This window comes from Drosophila willistoni, chromosome 3R (assembly GCF_018902025.1).
Source record: "Drosophila willistoni isolate 14030-0811.24 chromosome 3R, UCI_dwil_1.1, whole genome shotgun sequence".
Taxonomy (NCBI): Eukaryota; Metazoa; Arthropoda; class Insecta; order Diptera; family Drosophilidae; genus Drosophila; species Drosophila willistoni.
The window spans coordinates 1,913,138-1,934,037 of NC_061086.1; the positions used below are offsets into that span (position 1 = coordinate 1,913,138).

At 40.8% G+C, this 20,900-nt stretch overlaps 2 protein-coding genes and 1 long non-coding RNA gene across 3 annotated transcripts; 2 read left to right on the plus strand and 1 right to left on the minus strand.

Moving 5' to 3' along the window:
- The first annotated feature begins 262 nt into the window (after positions 1 to 262).
- Positions 263 to 13,043, plus strand: LOC6651566 (apolipophorins). The gene is made up of 9 exons (XM_002072595.4): positions 263 to 371; positions 574 to 671; positions 2,437 to 2,466; positions 2,538 to 7,478; positions 7,642 to 9,884; positions 9,951 to 10,171; positions 10,228 to 12,346; positions 12,419 to 12,539; positions 12,602 to 13,043. Exons 2-9 carry the CDS (start codon positions 596 to 598, stop codon positions 12,922 to 12,924), a joined length of 10,074 nt encoding a protein of 3,357 aa, XP_002072631.1. The 5' UTR covers positions 263 to 371; positions 574 to 595; the 3' UTR covers positions 12,925 to 13,043.
- Positions 13,044 to 15,244: 2,201 nt separating this feature from the next.
- LOC6651634 (NADH-ubiquinone oxidoreductase 49 kDa subunit) lies at positions 15,245 to 16,976 on the minus strand. Its single transcript, XM_002072596.4, has 4 exons — positions 16,809 to 16,976; positions 16,619 to 16,740; positions 16,243 to 16,554; positions 15,245 to 16,184 (listed from the first exon to the last, which is right to left on the minus strand). Exons 1-4 carry the CDS (start codon positions 16,904 to 16,906, stop codon positions 15,307 to 15,309), a joined length of 1,410 nt encoding a protein of 469 aa, XP_002072632.1. The 5' UTR covers positions 16,907 to 16,976; the 3' UTR covers positions 15,245 to 15,306.
- A 556-nt stretch (positions 16,977 to 17,532) lies between these two features.
- LOC124459725 lies at positions 17,533 to 19,114 on the plus strand. The gene is made up of 3 exons (XR_006953762.1): positions 17,533 to 17,909; positions 17,978 to 18,092; positions 18,932 to 19,114. It is a non-coding gene; the product is annotated as an uncharacterized LOC124459725 (long non-coding RNA).
- The last annotated feature ends 1,786 nt before the right edge of the window (positions 19,115 to 20,900 follow it).

Here is a 20,900-nt window from a genome sequence, read left to right on the forward strand (position 1 = left end):
CGGGACGGAAAAATAGCCAGCCCATGTGTGTACCGACAAGTGAGTTATTTAGGGAAGCCGGAGCCTCACCACCCAGTACGATCACTCTCACTCTCACACGTTGACGATAGCGTTGACGCTGACGTTGACGCTGACGTAGTCGTTAACGCTCGCAGAGCCATCAATTTGTTGCCCTGTCTTTGAATGGGATTCAAGTGGACGCGAGGTATTTAAAGTGGGTGTTCAACTGAAATCCGGCTTAATTCGAAAGTAGTCGTCGTCGGATCCGTAGCGAGTTCAAATCGGAGTCAGAGTCGTGCGTGCATACATACATATGCCATTTAAATCAGTGGTGTGAAAGCAATAAAGTGAAATTAATAGTGGTGCTTAAGGTACAGCAATGATATCCTGAATTTGTGCAAAACAGAACAAAAAAACAAAACAATTGAAACTTAAAACTTGTTCTAAGTGGAATAATTTCATATCCACACATACACACTTGTTCGTCTTTCGAGAATAGTCATTTAGACTAAATTAACGATATGAAATCTGTTTAAAAATTTGTGCTCAAATTGCCTTTCATTTCTTCTGTAGACGTACCAAGGGATCCAACGCGATGGCCAGGACGCTTAATCCTTGCCTTTTGAGTGGAATCCTCTTCTGTCTGCTATTCGCGGTAACTACAAGTGCCGGTAAGTGAAAACAGCAATATCGGATTAAATTATTTCTAGATTGTTCATACACACACACACACATTTGTTGACATAGAATGTGTGTACGAGAGTAGATAATTTAATGGACCACAAGTAATAAAAACGTTATTAATCAAAGATTGAGATACTTACATAGATAATTCACGTTTAATAGAAATACGAGACACTAGAGTGCATTAGTCACTACCCTCTACAACATTTCGAAAAATACCATTAATTTACATTGCGTGTTGTAAACAATGTTTACATTTCTTGTCGTCAATTTTTATACTACGATTCTTGAATGATAGGTTTCGAAATTTTCATGCGTTAGTTAATAATGAATTCGGAATTGGAGACTTACTATTGCCAAGTTTACTGATTTGCGTAGAAATTTGCGATTAGACGCATGGACTTGGGTATAAAGAGGGATTCTGGTGTTGATTCTTGCCATTTCTAGTTATGGAAAAATTGTTTGCTGATGCGAGGAAATAAAACAAAAATTGTCATAAGAATCATTGATCCTAAAGAAAAATGAAGTAAGTAAGTCGTCTCGAAGAGTTTGGCCAGGTAAACAAATATTTTAAATTTCGAAAACCAAATGTATGTCTATTAAATTCGTTTTACATTTACATAGCCTACACTCGTTTAAAACTCGTTTATACGTATATTTTCCATGTTTCTAGTCCGATTTTACTAAAATAGGTTGGTAGATATTAATAGGGCTAATTGGGTTCGATAGTCCAAAAATTGAGACAGTCAATCAGTTTTTTCTAGATTATGAAGGCCATAGTAATTTTTAATATTATAAATCTGCACGCATACCAAACAAATCTTCATACCAAATTAAGTGGTTTAAGCTTTTTTGATTTTCGAGAAAATGAGTTTTATTAAGTTTTCGTGGGCGTGGCAAAATTTTGAAAATAGCAAAATCTGCGCGAGTACTAAGTTAGTACACACTCCAAATTTGGTGTCTACAGCCAGTATAGTCTTTGAGAAAATCAGTTTTATGTAATTTGCGGGGGCGTAAACTTAAACACCGTATTTATTACAGGAATCTAAGTACCAAATTTGGTGACTCTAGCTCTTATAGTCTCCGAGATCTACGTGTTCATACGGACAGACGGACGGACATGGATAGATCTAATGGGCTGTTGATCCTGATCAAGAATATATATATGTACTTTATGGGGTCGGAAATGCTTCCTTCTGCCTGTTACATACATTTTAGTGACTTTAATATACCATTTTACCCCAGGTGTGTATGGTATAAAAAAATTATATTTAATCAATTGGTTTTATTAAGAAATCCGTTGTTAATACCAAACTTAAAATTCTGTTCGGATCAAAAAAATGTTCTCTTAGAATTTTATGCTGAAATGGTGAAATTTTTTTTCATTTAGGCCTTTTTTACTGCGTGCTCGGAATATACATATTTGGCATCTGATACCAACACACATTTCTTTCGCTTGTTTTCCCGTTTGTCAGACGAATATATAAAATTATAATTATTAGGAATTTCATCAAGATCAATTTAGAAAACTCGATCCAAATTCGGTCGAAGTAACATTTTCTTTTAATTATTATTTTCAAAATAAAAAAAAAATTAAACAAATATGTGATCGTATACACGATAGGAATTTGTTTTATTAGAACAATTTTTCGTTTTTTAAACAATTAAAAAAAGTATTTTGAAAAATATACATTTGTAAATTCCATCGAACTCTGTTTAATAAATAATTTTATTTTGCATTCTCCATTGCAGATGGCAGTTGCAGCAGAGGATGTCCCAAATGTAAGTCATATTGGAGAAAAATTGTGCTGAACTGCCTTAACCAATTCCATATATTTTCATTTTTCTTATAGCTGACAACGGTCTTCTGAAATATACCCCTGGCCACTTTTATGAATATGCGTTCGACAGTATTTTAACGGTTGGACTGAGCGCCGGTGCTGTAAGCGAGGCCGATGATACTAGCCTCAAAGTGACTGGTACTGCCAAAGTCTTTGCTGAGGGCAACTGTGGCTACACGCTGCAAGTTGGTGCCGTCAAAGTGACTAACACAAAGGAATCTGTAGAGAAGAAAATAGTGAACAACATACAAAAGCCGGTGCACTTCACTTTGTCCAACGGCCAGGTGGAGCCAGAAATCTGCACTGATGCTGGGGACTCCGCTTATTCTCTAAACATTAAGCGTGCTATTATCTCTCTGTTGCAATCGGGAACCGAATCAGGTCACGAGGTGGACGTTTTTGGACAGTGCCCAACACACACATCTATATCAAAGGCCGGCAATGCTGATGCTATCACGAAAGTACGTAATCTCAACAGCTGCGCCCATCGCGAGCAAATCAACAGCGGCCTAATCTCTGGCGTGGTCAACGAGAAAGCTGGAATCTCGTCCAGTCTTCTGTTCCAGGCTGACTACTCCAAAGAGTCGAAGGTTGAGCGCGGTGTTGTTGAGAACGTGCAGCTAGTAGAGACATACAAGTTCGCGGGAGTCACCAAAGGCAACTCTGACGTGAGCGCTAAGGTACTGACTACTCTGAAACTTAAGAATGCTGGAGGTACAGCTGGTTCGGCTCCAGCAACTGGTTCGGACAAGGCTAGCATTATTTTCCAGAAGCCTGAAACATACACTGCCAAGAATATTAACGCCTTAAAGGCGGCTCTTTCGGAACTTGTTGACGCCACTAGCGACTACGTCAAGAAGGACAGTGCCAAGAAGTTTGTAGAGCTCATCCGTCTTCTGCGTCAATCGGACACCGACACTTTGCTGGAACTGGCAGCATTCCCCCACCAAAACAAAGTGCAGGCCCGCAAGGTCTACCTGGATGCCCTATTCCGAACAAACACTGCTGAGTCGGCCAGAGCCATTCTGAAACAGCTAAATAAACTTGATGAAAAGGAAAAAGTGTTTGCAATTTTGTCACTAAACCTGGTTGAGTCGGTCGATAAGGAGACTCTGACCCAAGCTACAGCTCAACTGACGCCAAACGCACCCAAGGAGATATTCTTGGCCGTCGGAACCCTAGTGGCCAAGTACTGCACTCGCCACGGATGTGAACCAAGTGAGATTGAACCCATTTCCAAGAAGTTGGCTGATAATCTCAAGCATTGCAAGGCCACCACCAAAAAGGATGAGGAACGCATTGTGTACATTTTGAAGGGTATTGGCAATGCTCAGAGCTTGGCCGCCACCATTGGATCTGCTTTAACTGAGTGCGCATCTACTGGAAGATCCAATCGTATTCGTGTCGCAGCCCTGCAAGCTTTCTCGACTATCGGATGTGATAGTGGCCTCCAGACAAAGGCTATTGAATTGCTTAAGGATCATAATGAGGATTCCGAACTTCGTATTGAAGCCTATCTGGCAGCCATCGCATGCCCCACTGCCGAGATCGCTAACCAAATTGCCGAGATCGTCAACTCCGAAAAGGTGTACCAGGTCGGTGGTTTTATTGCCTCCAACCTCAAGGCTATACGTGACTCCACAGATGCTACTCGGGAGCAGCAACGTTACCATTTGTCCAACATCCGCGTGACCAAGCAGTTCCCCCGCGATTACAGACGCTACAGTTTTAATAACGAAGTTTCCTACAAGATCGACGCTCTGGGATTCGGAGCAAGTTCGGACTACAAGTTGATATACTCGCAGCATGGCTTCCTTCCTCGATCCGCCCGCCTGAATGTGACAACCGAAGTATTTGGCACCAATTTCAATGTTTTCGAAGCGAGCGTGCGCCAGGAGAATTTGGAGACTGTTTTGGAATACTATCTGGGTCCGAAGGGATTGTTGAACAAGGACTTTGAGGAAATTGTCAAGCTTATCGAAGTAGGTGGACCTGAGGCTGGTGGCCGCGCCAAGCGATCCATTGCCGACGACACATCAAAGACTGCAAAGAAATACAAGACTTACGGCAGTAAAAATGCCCAGGATTTGAATTTAGATCTATCGCTTAAACTTTTCGGTTCAGAGTTGGCTTTCCTGAGTTTGGGTGACAATATACCAAGCACATTGACCGACATTATCAAGCACTTCTCTGCGGCTTTCGACAAGGTGAAGAGGGAGTTGTCTTCATTCGAAAAACAATTTGCCTGCCACCACCTTTTCCTGGACACGGAATTCTCGTATCCAACAGGTGTTGGTGTGCCACTTGAATTTTCAGCCCAAGGCTTCGCCGCAAACAAGATCGATTTCGCTGTCAATATTGACGTCAACGACATTCTAGAACAAAACTGGCAGAGGGCCAAATATCGTTTGAAATTCGTGCCCAGTGTCGATATCGATGTCAATGTACAATTGGGCTTCAATGCCCAAGTTCTGTCAACTGGCCTGCGCGTTGTCTCCACCGCACACTCAGCGACTGGAAGTGACGTGACCGTAGCCATTACCAGGGACGGAGACGGTTTTAACGTGGACGTCGAGTTACCCCGCGAAAAACTTGAACTAATTGATGTCAACCTAAATACGGAGTTCTTCGTCGCCGAGCAAGATAAGCAGAAGACAATCGCTTTGAAGGGTGCCAAGAAACAGAAAGCAAGCCAGCCCAGTGAACTTTGCTTCAACCAATTGGAGATCGTTGGACTGAATGTATGTGTAGTCAGCTCTACTAGTATTAATGACATAACGTCGATTACCCACCAAGGAAGCGGTGCTGGAAAGGGACATGCTCTGATTGATGAACTGCATCTATCACGACCATTCTCTTTTGCCATCTATTTGACAACAGAACGCTATTTCAAATTCAAGGGTGTTCACTCGACCCTGCCAACAGGCAGCCAGCAATGGAAACTGGACTACAGCACACCCGGATCTAAGGTCTCGCACGATACTAGTGTAGCTTTCGAATTGGGCTCTAAGCCACGCACTTATGGCCGCATTTCTTTCGACAATCCACAATATCACTTTGGAGTCGAAGCTGGAATCTCCAATGACAACAAGGAGTTGGTCCTTTACGGCCAGTACGAGCACGACAAGGAGATCAAGAAGAGCAAGATCGGATTCTCCAAGAATGGCAACGAATATAAGCCCCTCATTGAGATTCAAGACAAAAATGGTGTCACAAACAACATCAACGGCTACCACGCTGATGGCAAGATCGTTGTTCAGCAGACCGGCGAAAAGCAGGCCCGATACAACTTCCAAAACTTCCAAATTTCAAATGCCAACAACGAACGCGTCGTGGTCAACGGATGGGCAGATGTTGGCCCAGCCTCACTTAACACCGAACTGCACGTTGCTCCTGGCCAGCAATCTTACTTGGTAAAGACCAACTTCAAACTTGAGAACGGACAATATGCTGTTGGCTTTTTCGTGAACGATGAGCGCTCTCCGGAAACTGTTTACGGAAGCTCGGCTCACTTAACCATTGGCAATCAACTGTACTCCTTGAAGACCACCGGTAAAGCTGTTACCTGGGCAATCGACACTGAAACCGAGTTCGAGTTTGTAAAAGCAGAAAATTCGAATGCCATAAGGTCGGGCAAGTTCTCCCACAACGTGGCTATTCAGCATAAGGGCAAACCAGTCGGCGGCCTGAAAGTGAAGTCCACTTTTGATGCAAACAAATTCCAAGTGGAGGCGGAAGCCACACGCGACCAGAAGGTCGGATCTATCAATGTCAAGTATCAGAGCAATCAGCGATCGGTTCGGGACTTTGCTTTGGAGGCTAACGTGAAGCTAAACAAACATTTCGTTGACCTTGTCTCAAAGTGTGATGTCAATGGAAATTTATTTGTTGTGGATAACGTTCTAACCACCAGCTGGGGCACTTCACTGACTCTTAAGGGTGAATTAGGCCAACGGTATACCGCACAAGATATCCACATTGATCTACAAGGTAGCGGTCAATTTAGCGGAAAGGACAAGCCTACCCAATGGACCCTTAAGGTTATTGGCGCACCAGACAAAACCAACAGCGAATTCCATCTCATCCGCGACAACGCAGATCTAATCAAGTTCACCGGTGAATCTCAACACCCTCAGGATAAGATCTCTGCAGCTAAGATTAACTTGATTGTTAAAAATCTGCTAACTGCCAAGGCTGACTTTAAGGTCGCCAAGAATGGAAAGGGAGAACTGACTGCCACCGTCGAAACTCAAAAGACGGAACCTAAGCACAAGCTTGAAGTAGACACCAAATTCCTGGTTCTTGCCCCTAAATATGACATCGATACTACCTTAACCCTGGACGGTGAAAAGAAGCTTCATCTGAAGACTGAGAACAATCTGGATAAGCTAAAGTTCTCCACCAAAAATGTTGTGGAGGCAAACAACAAAAAACTATCCTTCGACTCGGCTGGTAGCGTTAAGGGAGATTGGCGTTCAAATGGAGAAATTCAGGGCACGTTTGTTCTGACGACTCCGGAGGGCCGCGTTATTGATGGCAGCATTAATCGCAAACTGACAGCCAATCCAAAAACCGGTATTACCCAGGGCAATGTAGATGCACAAATTGGTGAACAGCAACCCGGCGGTGGCAAGAAGCGCTCGTTGGCTATCAAAGGCAAATTGGAAAGCTTGAATGTCAAGACCAAGGAATTCTCTGCTAATAACCAACTTGTGTACACTCCATATGAGGGCCAAAAATGGGAGATTTCGAACAGTGTGAAACATCTGGCGAAGGGCAGCAGCAAGAGCTTTGAATTTGAGTCCACCTCCAATGGTAACTCTTTTTTCAAGCCATCACAATTTTCCATTGTGGTAGATGAGTATAGCCAAGTGCATGCAGTTGGACGTGTGTCGGGCAAATATGGAGATCGTCTATCTTACAACCTTAACGGAAAGTACCATCTTGCTCAAGGTAAGTTTAATGCTTTAAGATCTCATTCATTTTCTACGAAATCCGATTTAAGCGTTCCATTACCTCGATTTTTACGCCAAAAAAAAATCTCCACATTTTTACATTTTTTTGTCATACACCTTTCTTGCATCGATTCTAATTTTAATTATTTTCCCTTACCAAGGCAATATGCCAGCTACCTATGAATTCCAGAGTAATCTGCAAGCCCCCGATTCCATCGTCAAATCGTGGGAGGTGAACAGCAACGGCAAGGTGTTGAAACCATCGGTGACCGAGGACAACAACGGTGCCCACCATATTGAATTGTTCTTTGACACAAAGACCGGAAATGGACTGTTTGGACGTGTAAACACCGTTTGGAAGGGCACACCGCAACAGGGTACATACTCATTCGAGTCCCAAAACAACAACATGGCTTCTCCCTTCAAATTCGACGGAAGCTACCAGCGCCAGCAGTCTGGCTCTATCCGGGACGGAGATGCCAACGGCAAGCAAAAGTACGCATTCAATGCTCAATACGGCGATAAATACCTGAAGACTAATGCTGATGTTACTTATGCTGCTGGAGAAACGGCTACATTGCACTTCACATTTGACTCGAGCCACGAGACGGCCAAGAATATTGAACTCGACATTCGCAGCCACAAGGAAATCGAAGATTCATATGTGATCTCTGTGCAAGCTAAACAGGCTGGTAAGTCCTATGACTGGGAAACAAAACTATACCGTTCTGCTCACAGAAAGGGTGTCGACGTCCATATCAAATTGCCATCGGGTCAACCCATCGTACTTACCGCCATTGTGGAAGTGCTGGGCGAACGTAAGGCTAAGCTAACCCTGGATATTCAAAACCTGGCCGATTTGGACTTTAAGCTTAACACAGAAGCATCGTACGCGAACATTGACGACTTTTACATTGTTGGCAACTGGGACTCCAAGAAGCTTAAACTCGATGGATACGTCTTGGACGCCCGCGCACAAGGCAAAAACATCAAGATTCAATTGAAGAATGCCCAAGGAAGTGTTTTCCAAGGTACTGCCACATACGCACTGAAAAAGGAACAGAACAAGGCTATAATTGAGGGTCAAGGACAGGTTCAATACCAAGGCAAGTCCCACTCGGGCAACTTTAAGTTGACTCGTCAACTGTTTGATCTTAACACTGACAAGGAAGTCGGATTCGCATATATCTTCAATGGCAACTTTGGCCCCAAGAACGGCGTATCAACCTTAAAGATAACGAATAAGGAGTTCAACTCGAAACTGTCTGTTTGCGAGGAGAAGAAACAGTGCACCAATGTTCAAGTCCAATCGATCATCACCGTTGATGAACAGCAATTGGACTCTACTCAGCATTCCGCCCTAATTCTGGTCGATTTGCGTGAGCTCGGACATCCATACGAGTTTGAGTTGAAATCACAGACCATCCGTCAAGGATTCAAGTACCAATATAGCCTTGATGGTCTCATCGTCTCCGGAAAGAACCTGAAATACCAAGTCCAGGCCAACGTTCTGCCGACGGGTTCAACGGTTAAGCTATCACTTCCAAAACGTCAAATACTGTTCGAGACTAAGCAACAGATTCCCAGTGATGGAAAGTTCTTTGGCCACTATGAACAATCTGCTTCCTTCTACATTGACAAATTGCAGCGCCCCAACGACGTGGCCAGTGTATCAGCCGTCTTGGACATCTCAGGAGTCGAACGTGTTGCCCTCAACGCTAAGGGTCTCATCAAGCTTGAACACCCAACTATTCGTCCACTAAGTATTTCTGGTCATTTGGATGCCAACCGCAATCAGCGTATTGCAAATGGTGAATTGGTATTCGATGTATTCCGAGTACCGGAACAGAAGGTGATTGTAACCAGTGAGGTGCGCAATATCAAAGATCAGAATGGCTTTAATGTGACGGCCGTTCACAAACTGCGTTCCACTGGACTGCAATTGCAGTATGAGATAAACACTCACTCAGCCGTAAATACGGAGACACGGGAGGTTAGTGCTGGTGCTGAGCTGCACAGCGGAAATACCGATAAGGCTGCTGCCTGGCTTTACGTAAACAAGGAGAAGTTGGAAATTTCGATCAGCGCTTTGAATGAGCAAATTATCCAAGTGGTCGGCGATTACAACAAGCAGAAGCGTGTTGCAAAGTTGAACTACAAACTGCAGCCATTCGGTCTTAAGCCTGTCGAAGTCTCGAGCGAATTCCAGCCAACCTGGGCAAAGTTTACTCTGAAGCGTGCAGATTTATTGGACGCCAATGCCGAAATAAAACTTGGCAAGGAGATCAAGTTCGATGTGATCGGCAGTGGTAAACAGATTTTCAATGGACGTGTGGCTCTAGATGCGGCGAACTTCCTGCAAACCAGCTATAAATCTAACGAGGATGATGTCAAAGCTTTCCTGGTAAAAAAGGTCAAGTCTCACTGCGATGGATATTGTTTTATATTAATATATATTGTTTTATTTTAGAACACTGTCGAGACGGAAGTGAAGGCAGAAACCGAAGCTATTACCGAGAAGGTTAAACAGCGTTTCGAGAAATTGCGTCAAGTTGCTGATCATCAGTTGAAGTTGGCTAAGGAGAGCACACCGGACTTTACTAAGCTGAAGGCCAGCTACGATGAAAATGTCAAATCAATTATCCATGAGCTGGAGTCCGATCCTACCTTGGCATCGATCATTGAGAGCATGTAAGTTGGCGCACAAATTGTTCTTAAATATGTATTCTAAAATAAAATATTTGCAGTCGCACCTTGTACGAAAAACTCACAAAGATTATTGACGAAGTGACGAAGTCGACATCGGCTGCTTATGAAAAGGTTCACAAGACTTTAGTTGAAATCTATGAGAAACTGCAGGCAGTGTGGAAAGACTCAGTGCTACAGGCCTGGGAGCAGTTTGTTGTGGCTGCCACCAAGCTGATCGGTCAGTTGCGTGTTGAAATCGTGAACGCCTACACAAAGGCCTTCAAGGATATCCTAGCCATTCTCGAGAAATACGGACCAGCACTGAAGAACTACGGCAAGGCCATCAACGAGTCGCTCAAGCCGGTTCAGGATGCTGCTCAGGAAATTGTCAAGGTCTTGGTAACTGCCGCTGAAGAAATCATTGAGGAAGTCAAAAAGTACTTGGCCCAGCTCCCATCCTTCGAGAGCATCCAAGCTGAATTTAACAGCAAGGTCCAAAGCTTGAAGCTCGTTGAAAAGACCCTAGAATTCCTCAACAACCTGTTCGATCAGTTGCATATTTTGCCACAAACTCCAGAAACCAACGAACTATTGCAGAAACTGCATGAATACCTGGAGGCCAAATTGAAGCAACAATCGATTAACGATGAGAAACTTTTGGATGAACTGGTTAAGCTGTTTGTCAAGGCAGTCCGCTCAATCTGGCATTCAATTGAAAGCAGCGCTCCATCTGCTGGATTCCCTGTGGGAGATTTGCAAGCCTGGTTCAGTTCCCTGCCCCACTCCGTTAACGCTTTTGGCAAACTGCCGGCACTCCTGACGTTCCGCTCCAGTGCGATCAACTTTTTCCTCAACGAGAACTGGGAGACAGTCTTCAAGAAGGATCTGTTTGGTTCATGGGTGTTCTTCCAAGACTTTGAGCTGCGCGGCCACATTGTCGATGGCCAGCATGTGTTCACCTTCGATGGACAACACTACGCGTACCCAGGTAACTGCAAGTACATTCTTGCCCAGGACAGCGTGGACAATAACTTCACAGTGGTCGCCCAATTGACCAACGGCAAGCTCAAGTCCATTACCCTCGTCGATCGGGATGAGAATTTCCTTGAAGTATCTGACACCGTTGCTCTTAAGGTGAACGGCAAGCCTGTAGAGTACCCACAGCACTTGCCCGGCATTCACGCCTGGCGCCGTTTTTACACAGTCCACCTGCATTCTGAGTATGGAGTCACTGTCATCTGTACCACCGATTTGAAGGTCTGCCACGTTAACGTCAATGGCTTCTACACTAGCAGAACCCGTGGTCTCCTGGGCAACGGCAACGCCGAACCCTATGACGACTATTTACTCATTGATGGCACCTTAGCAGCTGACTCCGCCACTTTGGGCAACGATTACGGTGTCGGTAAGTGTGCGGCGGTGGCATTCAACAAAGATCAGGTTGAAAGCCCGGCTCGTGAGGAGATTTGCAGCGAAATCTTTGGACTAGAATCCCCTCTGGCATTCCACTATCTGACGCTCGACGCAAGAACCTATCGCACGTCTTGTGACATTGCCCTACAAAAGATCCCCGAGAAGGAGAAGGAGTCGACTGCTTGCACATTTGCCTTGGCCTACGGATCAGCCCTGAAGCAACTGCACAAATGGGTGTTGTTACCCTCACGTTGTCTCAAGTGCGCCGGCGCTCCTGGCCAACGTGAAGTGGGTGAAGAATTCTCCGTAAAGATTCCAAACAACAAGGCTGATGTCGTCTTTGTCGTCGACATTAACGTGACCCCCCTTGTTCTGAGCAATCTGGTTGCTCCAGCAATTAACGAAATACGCGACTCACTCAAATCCCGCGGCTTTAGCGATGTGCAAGTTGGTGTCATTGTCTTTGATGAATCGAAACGGTATCCAGCCCTGCTGACAAGCGACGGCGGCAAAATCAACTACAAGGGTAATGTGGCAAACGTTCAACTGAATGGTCCCAAGAACTTCTGCGATAGCTGTGTGGAGCAGATTATCACCGAAAAGCGACTTTTGGACATCTACAATGTCCTGGAGAGGCTCGTGAAGAGCGTGGTCCCTGGATCAGATGAGAAGGCGTTCCATCTAGCCCTCGACTATCCATTCCGCGCTGGCGCAGCTAAGAGCATCGTTGGTGTTCGCAGCGATTCGCTTGAGTACAAGAACTGGGTATGTACATCGAAGTGTATTCAATTCGAACTCGTCTAACCGTTATCTCCTCTGTCTCTTTCATTTCTCCAGTGGAAGTTTGTGCGGGCGCAAATAACAGGAACTGTCACCAAATTCGATGGTGCCCTGCTTCATCTGATTGCTCCAGTGAAAGGACTGTCCTTGGAGGGAGTGCCAGCCGAAAAATTAGTTGGTAAGAATACATTGCCATGATATATTTAAGGCAAAATTTAAACAAATTTCCACTCGTTACAGGCTTTAACTCTCGACTTGTCGCCACCACTGAAAACAAGGATAACAAGAAGCGCACCAAACTCCAGTTCGAGAACGATATGGGCATTGACTTTGTTCTCAACAATGGCGGATGGGTATTCGATACACAGAACTTCGACAAGTTGAAGGCTCCGGAGCAGAAGAAGGTACTCAACCAAGTTACTTCCTCGATTGCCGATACTTTGTTCAAGACCGAAATCGTCAGTGACTGTCGCTGCTGGCCAGCCCATGGCCTGCATGGTCAGCACAAGTGTGCCATTAAGTCGTCCACCTTCGTACCAAACAAGAAACCCAAGGCCGCGTAGATCCCCACAGGAGTGCTTGGTCACTCGAATCAACATTAATCTTTCCGATGGATAATCTAAATATCTAAAATGTATATAAGTTATTAAAAATATGCACACATATCCTCAAAAAATTTAAATCTTCAGTGCCTGTTTTTTTATAAAATTATTTTTGTTCTATTGATTTGGCACTCAATACAAAACCCCAAAGGGTTTGGGCTATATATATCATTGAGAGCTGCCTAAAAATCTAAGCCAGAATAATGGACATACCTATATATGTACATACATATATGACATATATGTCATCCGATTTCGTTTAAAATAGTCTTTGTACTAGCATAAGAAACAAAACAAAAATGTTAGATCAACATTATTTTCGAACCAATCTTTTGTGTGGGAGGTATGTACAGTGGCGTCAAAAAGCTGAAGACATAAATTTTTTGACCTTAAAGTCGGATTTCATGCGATTTTTAGACAATGTTAATATAGCGTTAAATTGGTCATTCTGTTGGTCTATCTATCTATCTATTTCATATCCTATTTTGATGAGCAATATCTCATTCGACGAGAAATTTAATTCACTATCTCTCATAATTCAAGTGTAGATTTCCTTTAGAATGAATTAGGGGCGTTAAATGACGCCAAGCAGAGCGACCAAACAAATACATACAAATTTGAGTATTTCAATTGGCTTTAAATTGGATCCTGGGGCCAAATTGAAAATTTGTGGTGTACAGTTTATTTTATTTTTTAGATCTAAAACCTTTTCTTAGGGTCCGAAAGTGGTCCATTTTTAAATATTTAAAATGTGTGGGTATTTTTATCACAATTTATTTAAAAACCAGAGGGCCGGGGCTAACTTTGACCGCGTCAAAGTTTGTATACCCTTGCAAGTTTTTTGTGTAAAAGGTCTAATATTTGCGAAAGAACGGCTTAGGAAATAACGAAGATATTGATCAAAGTCACTGTTCACCACCGATTGTTCCTATGGAAGCTATATGATATAGTCGCCCGATCTTAATCAAATTTGGCACAGTGATTAATAGTTATGCTAAACTGAGAAATATAAATTTATGACAATTGCTTCAAAAGTAACGAAGTTATTGACAAAAGTCACTGTTTTCGACCGATCGTTCCTATGGGAGCTATATGATATATTCCCCCGATCTTGATCAAATTTGGCACAGTCGTTTACAGGCGTAATTAACTCTAATATTAAATTTCACGACAATAGCTAAAAAAATAACGAAGTTATTGAGAAATGTCACTGTTCGTGTAGGAGGAGTTTGCGTTGATCCAGACGGACGGACGGACATGGCTATATGAACTCGTCTCGTCATGCTGATCAAGAATATATATACCTTATATGGTCGGAAATGCTTCCTTCTATGCGTTGCACACTTCTGACCAAAATTAATATACCCTTTTTGCAAGGGTAAAAAAAACCGTCAGAGATACGCTCACAAAATTTACCAATTTTACGCTATAAATTAATACACAATTTTTCACTAACATTATATAAAAATCCCATGAAATCAGCATTTAAGGTCAAAAAATTTATGTCCCAAATTTTTTGCCGCCACTGTATATGGAACAATGGTCTGATCCGGTTAAAGGACATACACTCGCCTTATGGTGTTGATTAAGAATATATGTATGTATGTAAAAAAAACCTTTCTACTGATTCTAAGCATATACCTAATATGTGACTAAGAACAAAATGCAAGATGTGGAATTGAGGAATTGAGGAATAGAAAAAAGAGCCAAAACTGCTTAAGAGGACCTTGATCCAAACCTTTCCTTTACATGGAATCTTTTTTCATACATAATCTTAGTGTTTCGAACAAGCTGGCTTAAGGAAAATTTGCGGAATCAAACTAAAGGTGCTATTTGGCGAACTACCAATATCATTGCTAACCATTTTAGAATCTTAAAAACACTATTTAAAGTAGTCGTGGTTGCTTAAAGTATTAGGTGGCTATAGGGGATGGCAAAAAGCGAAAGCATAACTTTTAACTCCAAGTTTCCATTTGCATTTAGGACCTAAATTTTAGGTACATATCCAATTATTGACAACAAATTAAAAATTTTAGCTTTTAACATTTAACTAATGTAATTTCTTTTTACTGTTCTAAATCATTTTCAAGTGCTGAGGCTGAGATATTTCACTTTTATTTAATGGTAACGTCTAATTTTTGTTAATTCTTTAATCGAATACTAGGTCAAAGTTGTCTATTTTTCTGTGTTTTAGTGTTACATGAAAGACAAACCAGACAATCTATAGCGTTTACTTTTCGACAGCTCATTATGACGAAAAAAATATGAAAATTCATCGATATATAAGTAATTACGATGTTTTAATAACTCATATTTCGTTTAAAGACAATTCATTTGATTATTCTATCGATCAATCTCGCCAAACACCACGTCCAAAGTACCAATAATGGCGACGACATCGGCCAACATGTGCTGCTTACCAATCTTCTCCAATGCTGCCAAATGGGCAAATCCAGGAGCTTTGATCTTGCACCGATAGGGGCGGCTGGAGCCATCCGCTACTAGGTAGACACCAAACTCGCCCTTGGGCGCCTCGATAGCAGTGTAGGTGGCACCGGGTGGCACTTGATAGCCCTGGGTGAAGAGCTTAAAGTGGTGGATTAGAGCCTCCATTGATGTCTTCATTTCCGCTCGAGACGGAGGAGTTACTTTAGCGTCATCCGTCTTAATTTCCCCAGCAGGCATTTGGTTAAGACATTGATCTATAATGCGCAATGACTGACGCATCTCCTCCACACGGCACAAATAGCGATCGTAGCAATCACCCTTGGTACCGATGGGCACATCAAAGTCCACCAGATGGTAAGCATCGTAAGGCTGCTGCTTGCGGAGATCCCACTTAATGCCAGAGCCTCGCAGCATTACGCCACTGAATCCGTAATTAAGAGCTTCTTCTGCAGTGACTATGCCAATATCTTCGGTACGTTGCACCCAGATACGATTCGTGCTAAGCACATCTTCAACTTCGTCCAAACGCTCCGCGAATTTCGAAGCAAACTCGTAGATGTCGTCCATCAGACCTAGAGGCATGTCCAATGAGACACCTCCTGGCCGAATGTAAGCAGCATGCATGCGAGCACCAGAAACACGTTCATAAAATTCCATCATCTTTTCGCGTTCCTCGAAAAGCCAGAAGAATGGTGTCAACGCACCTACGTCCAACGCATGTGTACCCACTGCCATTATGTGGTTCAGGATGCGTGTAATCTCCGCAAACAGAGCTGAATAAAGAAGCTGCGGTTTCAATACTATTACTCAAATACTTTGACGTTCACTTACTTCGGATATACTTTGCTCTTAGAGGCACATCGATGTTGAGCAGCTTCTCCACAGCCAACGAGTAGCATTGCTCATTGCACATCATGGACACATAGTCCAGGCGATCAAAGTAGGGCAACGCCTGCGTGTAGGTCTTGTACTCGATGAGTTTTTCAGTGCCACGGTGGAGCAGACCAATGTGGGGATCGGCACGCATTACAGTTTCGCCATCTAGTTCGAGTACTAACCGAAGCACACCGTGCGCAGCGGGATGTTGGGGACCAAAGTTTAGAGTCAGATTTCGAACTGATTTCTCTACAGGAGTGACTTTACCTGAAGTGGCAGAGTAGAACATGAGTACAAAATCGTAATTTATAAATATTTGCAAATACTCAACTGTTCCATGGTGGCACTTTCCACAGCGAGGTAACCTCGTCAGGATACATCACAGCACCGCTGAATTGCTTCATAAACTCGGGATCTGGGTACCATTTTGCGGCACCGCGCTGCTGTTGCGATCTGAAAAATAAAATAGTTAAGATTATGTAAGAACGAACAATTGAAGAAGCAAAATATCTTCAAATTACCCGAACACGGTGCTTCCTGCTGTTGCCGCAGCTGGTTGTCCCCTGAGCAACCCCAATCCGGTGCCAACCGAACGTCTCACGATATTGGCAAACGCCATTGCCGTTAGGAAAAACAATTAAATAACAGACCCGCTGGTTAATTTCCGAGTACAATTCGCGGAGTGTTAATTAGAGATGTGCATGCAGCAATCAGGGACGATATCGATATCGGTGCTAAAACGAACACCCAGCAAACATTTGACTCAAAAGTCTCGTATTTGGAATAGAAAATTGGTTGAAGTGGTATTCTTCGCATATCTGGGGTGATACAAATCATGGGAGTTGGGATTATTCTGTAATTTTTTCCATACTCCCTTATGGTGAAACACTAATAAAATAATAATTTAAATATCATAAGCGTATACTGAAATCGGATTCTACAATGAATTCCCCGCCTTGCTGCAATTACATTTGAGATTTTCGTTTTTTTAGGGTTTTTTTTTTGTATTTTGCGTATTTTTAGAAAGTATGAATTCATTATTCAATTACACTGTGATGGTTTTTTTCAAAAAAAAAAAAAAGACTTGACAGAATTCGATAGTTTTGCTCCAATATTAATTTTTAAATTATCACGATGGTTTCGTACAACATTTTGTCGGAGGTTTTTCATCAAAGTTGGTTTTTTCTTTGAAAAGGGTTTTTTGTTTGCTTTTAACTTTTAAAATATAAATTTTTTTTAATCAAATTTCTTAGAATTGAACTGGCTACAAATGTTGGAAAGACACTTAGCCTCTATATCCGCCGTATTCTGAGCTTTGGACCGAAATGTCAAAGAAATCGAGTCTTGACCCAAATTTTTATGGTTTCTTTCTCACATTTTGCTCATTTTGAAAATGATCTATTCGAATCCTTTTCATAATATGAGAATTTATATTGCTCAATCGCAGCAGAAGAGACACCAGACCTACATATGTAATTTACGATTTACAAAGGTGGACGGTGGAAAACTTAAAAACTCGTCCAGGATCTGTTCCTTTTACCATAGTAGATCGGGAGCCCAAGGAAACTATTGGAATCGAGCTGTCGACATTAAACAGTCGACTTCCTTCTTTTTGGAGCGAAGTATTGGCATTAAAACAACTCAACTCTAATGAAATGTTATTCATCTTCTTCATCACTTTCTTCTTCAGTGGAGGAATCCCTAAACGAAGGATGCAATCGCTGCATCTGATAGTATTTCTGTAAAATAACGGATGTTCATCCCTTACTTGAACAAAATAGAGATTCAAACAGGAGGTTATCCAGGTTTGTATAAATTTGTTTATTTCAATCAATGGTTTTTAACGTAACAGACATGAAATTACAAATAATTTAAATAATTTTATTACATTGAGATGAACATATTTAAGATTTCTTGTATGGCCCACAATGTGTATGGACTTAATATTGTTATGAATATTGTCCCAAGAATCATTATACATCATGGGATTGTTATTTATCTTGTTGTTCGCAAATGAATATTTGATTAAATAATATTAGAAAAGTAATAAATTTTTTGCTTACATCGATAATAATTTTTTTCCAACATCTTAAGATTAACAGCAAATTGATTGATAACTTGATTAAATTCACATTTTCATCATTATTCACATCATTATCTTGAACCCTATGATTTAAGATTATATCATTTAGTCGTTGGTATAATTTCGGAAATCTTGGAATACATTTACATGAGTAAGGAATGACATGTTTTAAATTAAAGCTAAACTGTCGGCATACGAATCGATGCGATCATAGACATCTATTAAAATTTGTATACACGAGATATTGATCATTTTCAATATCAAAACCTTTTAACATTTTTTGTTAAATAAATATTTTGCATCTCTGAAAATTTGTTGAATTCGCATTTTCTTCCAAATGTTTACTCAATGAATTACTAAGTTTTTCCAAATTCGCAAATACCGGCAACATAATATTGTACACATTATCCTCCATTTGTTATAATGTTTTTAAATCATTATCACATTCTGTTAATTTTTCATTTAAAACTATTTTCTTAATTTTATTAAGCAGTAATATCTAACGCATTTACCTACTATTTGGATTCCCTTGTTCACTAATTGGACTTTTCCACGTTTCAGATATTTGGGCCAAAGATGCTCTCATTGATGTACTCGTGGTGGTAATCTATTTGATGAATTTGGTACTAAAGCGGATTCTGCCAATGGTAAAGCGATCCATGCTGCCACGGGAAAAAAGGTGTGAAAATTGTTGCTATTCCTGCTAAAATTTTGAAGTTTGCAAATATAAGAGCATTTGCTTGATTGTCTTTAATGCTTTTCATATTTTCTCGCGTTATATCTTCTTTTTCATGAATTTCGGTTAAAATTTTATAAATATCATTTTCCAATTTAAGGGTATTTAATTTTGTTTATAATTTTCAAGTAGGTATTATGCGGACTCAATTTTAATACTTAATTATGAATTGTATTTTGATTAAGAACTTTAAATTGTTTCGCTTTGTTTGAATTCTTTTAAACTAATTAAATCCCGTTTAATTAATGCGATATATTGCAATAAATTAAAAAAAATATATTTTTTCTAGCAAAAATTTTATACGATATTGTTATATATAAATAGCGCAATATCTAATTTTTATATAATATTTTATCCTCTCTCAAATTATAATAACTTGTTTCTAGGAATCATTGCGCATTGTAAAATTTTTTAATTTTCTTATTTTCTACAAAACTATTTGACATATTTATTATATACTATTTCATTAAAGGAGAAATCGATAACGATTCTCGCATAAATAAAATGAAATTGTTGATTACATCGCGTTTATTAGAAAAATGCAACGTTTTTGGTTCCCTTATGTGTTTTTCATATTTACCATTTACCATTCAGCAAACTGAATTTTATCACCTGGTTCTTGCTGAACAGACGCACAACACTAATAATATCCTGCTCCATAACTATGTCTTAAGTGTTGTGTATATTCGACTGCAGAAGTATCTTTATTCAAAGTATATCCAACTTGACCACCAATATTTAATAAAAAGCAAAATAGTTCAAAAACCTTGTTCTGGAGTGATGTTAGTAATCCACCACCTTATACCACCTTTTCCCCCATCCCTCCATCTCCAGCACTTGTACCACTATGTGGTCTGTCACGACATTTATTATCAGGCGCGCTGCATGAGTCGCGCTCAGAAGGTTATTTGCCCTTTTTTCCGGTATAACTTATATACAGTGTTGGAAGAAATAATAGAAACGGCATACAATTTCCTTTTTTTTTGAGTCTATCTTTGGCAAAACACAACCCTTTTTGGCAAAACACAACCTTTTTTTTGTTTTTTTTTTAAGGACACTGGTGCAAGCATGTACATAATTATGCTGGCGCTTATACATTTTTTAATTTAGAAAAAAAGTTACAATTACCTTCAACACCATCTTGACCGGGACCACCAATTCCTCCAACTGATTTAATGTTTAATTGTTTAGCATTTATAAAAAATTGTACACCAAAACACGAACCACCCGATTCACCGGGTAATCCTGGTAATCCCAGGATTTTTTTCTTTAAAAGTATCAGTTTCAAAATATATTTGATTCAAGGCAATTATTTCAATTCGAATAGCATGTTTCCAACCAACCAATCTTTTTGTTGTACCCTTTTACTGTGAATATGCCATTGTCACCATTGTTTTTTAACAAAATAAGTTTTTGGATATTACTAAAACTTATTTGTTGCATATTTTTCAATCTTTTACATATTATTTCACTTTGAAGTGTACCCAAAAACTGTAAAAATCCTTTTTTTGACATTTCAGCCGCATAATGCTTATTGGCCAATATATGCCAATTATCAGCATCGGGTTTCGTTTAAATTTCGTATGAAACTATTAAAAATTTATACCATATTTCTGTTTTAAGCAACATATTTTAGCAATTCTTCAATTTGGTTTCTGATAGTCGTTTGCATTGAAATACTTCTACGATTTTCATTAAATAATTTTGTTAAAAAAGTATTTAGTTTTAAATAAGTCATAAGTCATTTGAAGCACTTGAAAAAAGGGCATCTACGCGCAAGACAATATTGTAAAA

Bases quoted from the DNA above. Each gene is read 5' to 3' on its own strand.
- LOC6651566 (XM_002072595.4), top strand. From the start codon at position 596: ATGGCCAGGACGCTTAATCCTTGCCTTTTGAGTGGAATCCTCTTCTGT. The intron at 672-2,436 runs GTAAGTGAAAAC...TCTCCATTGCAG, and splicing joins CGCGGTAACTACAAGTGCCG to ATGGCAGTTGCAGCAGAGGA. The intron at 9,885-9,950 runs GTAAAAAAGGTC...GTTTTATTTTAG, and splicing joins ATGATGTCAAAGCTTTCCTG to AACACTGTCGAGACGGAAGT.
- LOC6651634 (XM_002072596.4), bottom strand. From the start codon at position 16,906: ATGGCGTTTGCCAATATCGTGAGACGTTCGGTTGGCACCGGATTGGGG. The intron at 16,555-16,618 runs GTTGAGTATTTG...CTGCCACTTCAG, and splicing joins GAAAGTGCCACCATGGAACA to GTAAAGTCACTCCTGTAGAG. The intron at 16,185-16,242 runs GTAAGTGAACGT...TTCTTTATTCAG, and splicing joins AAGAGCAAAGTATATCCGAA to CTCTGTTTGCGGAGATTACA.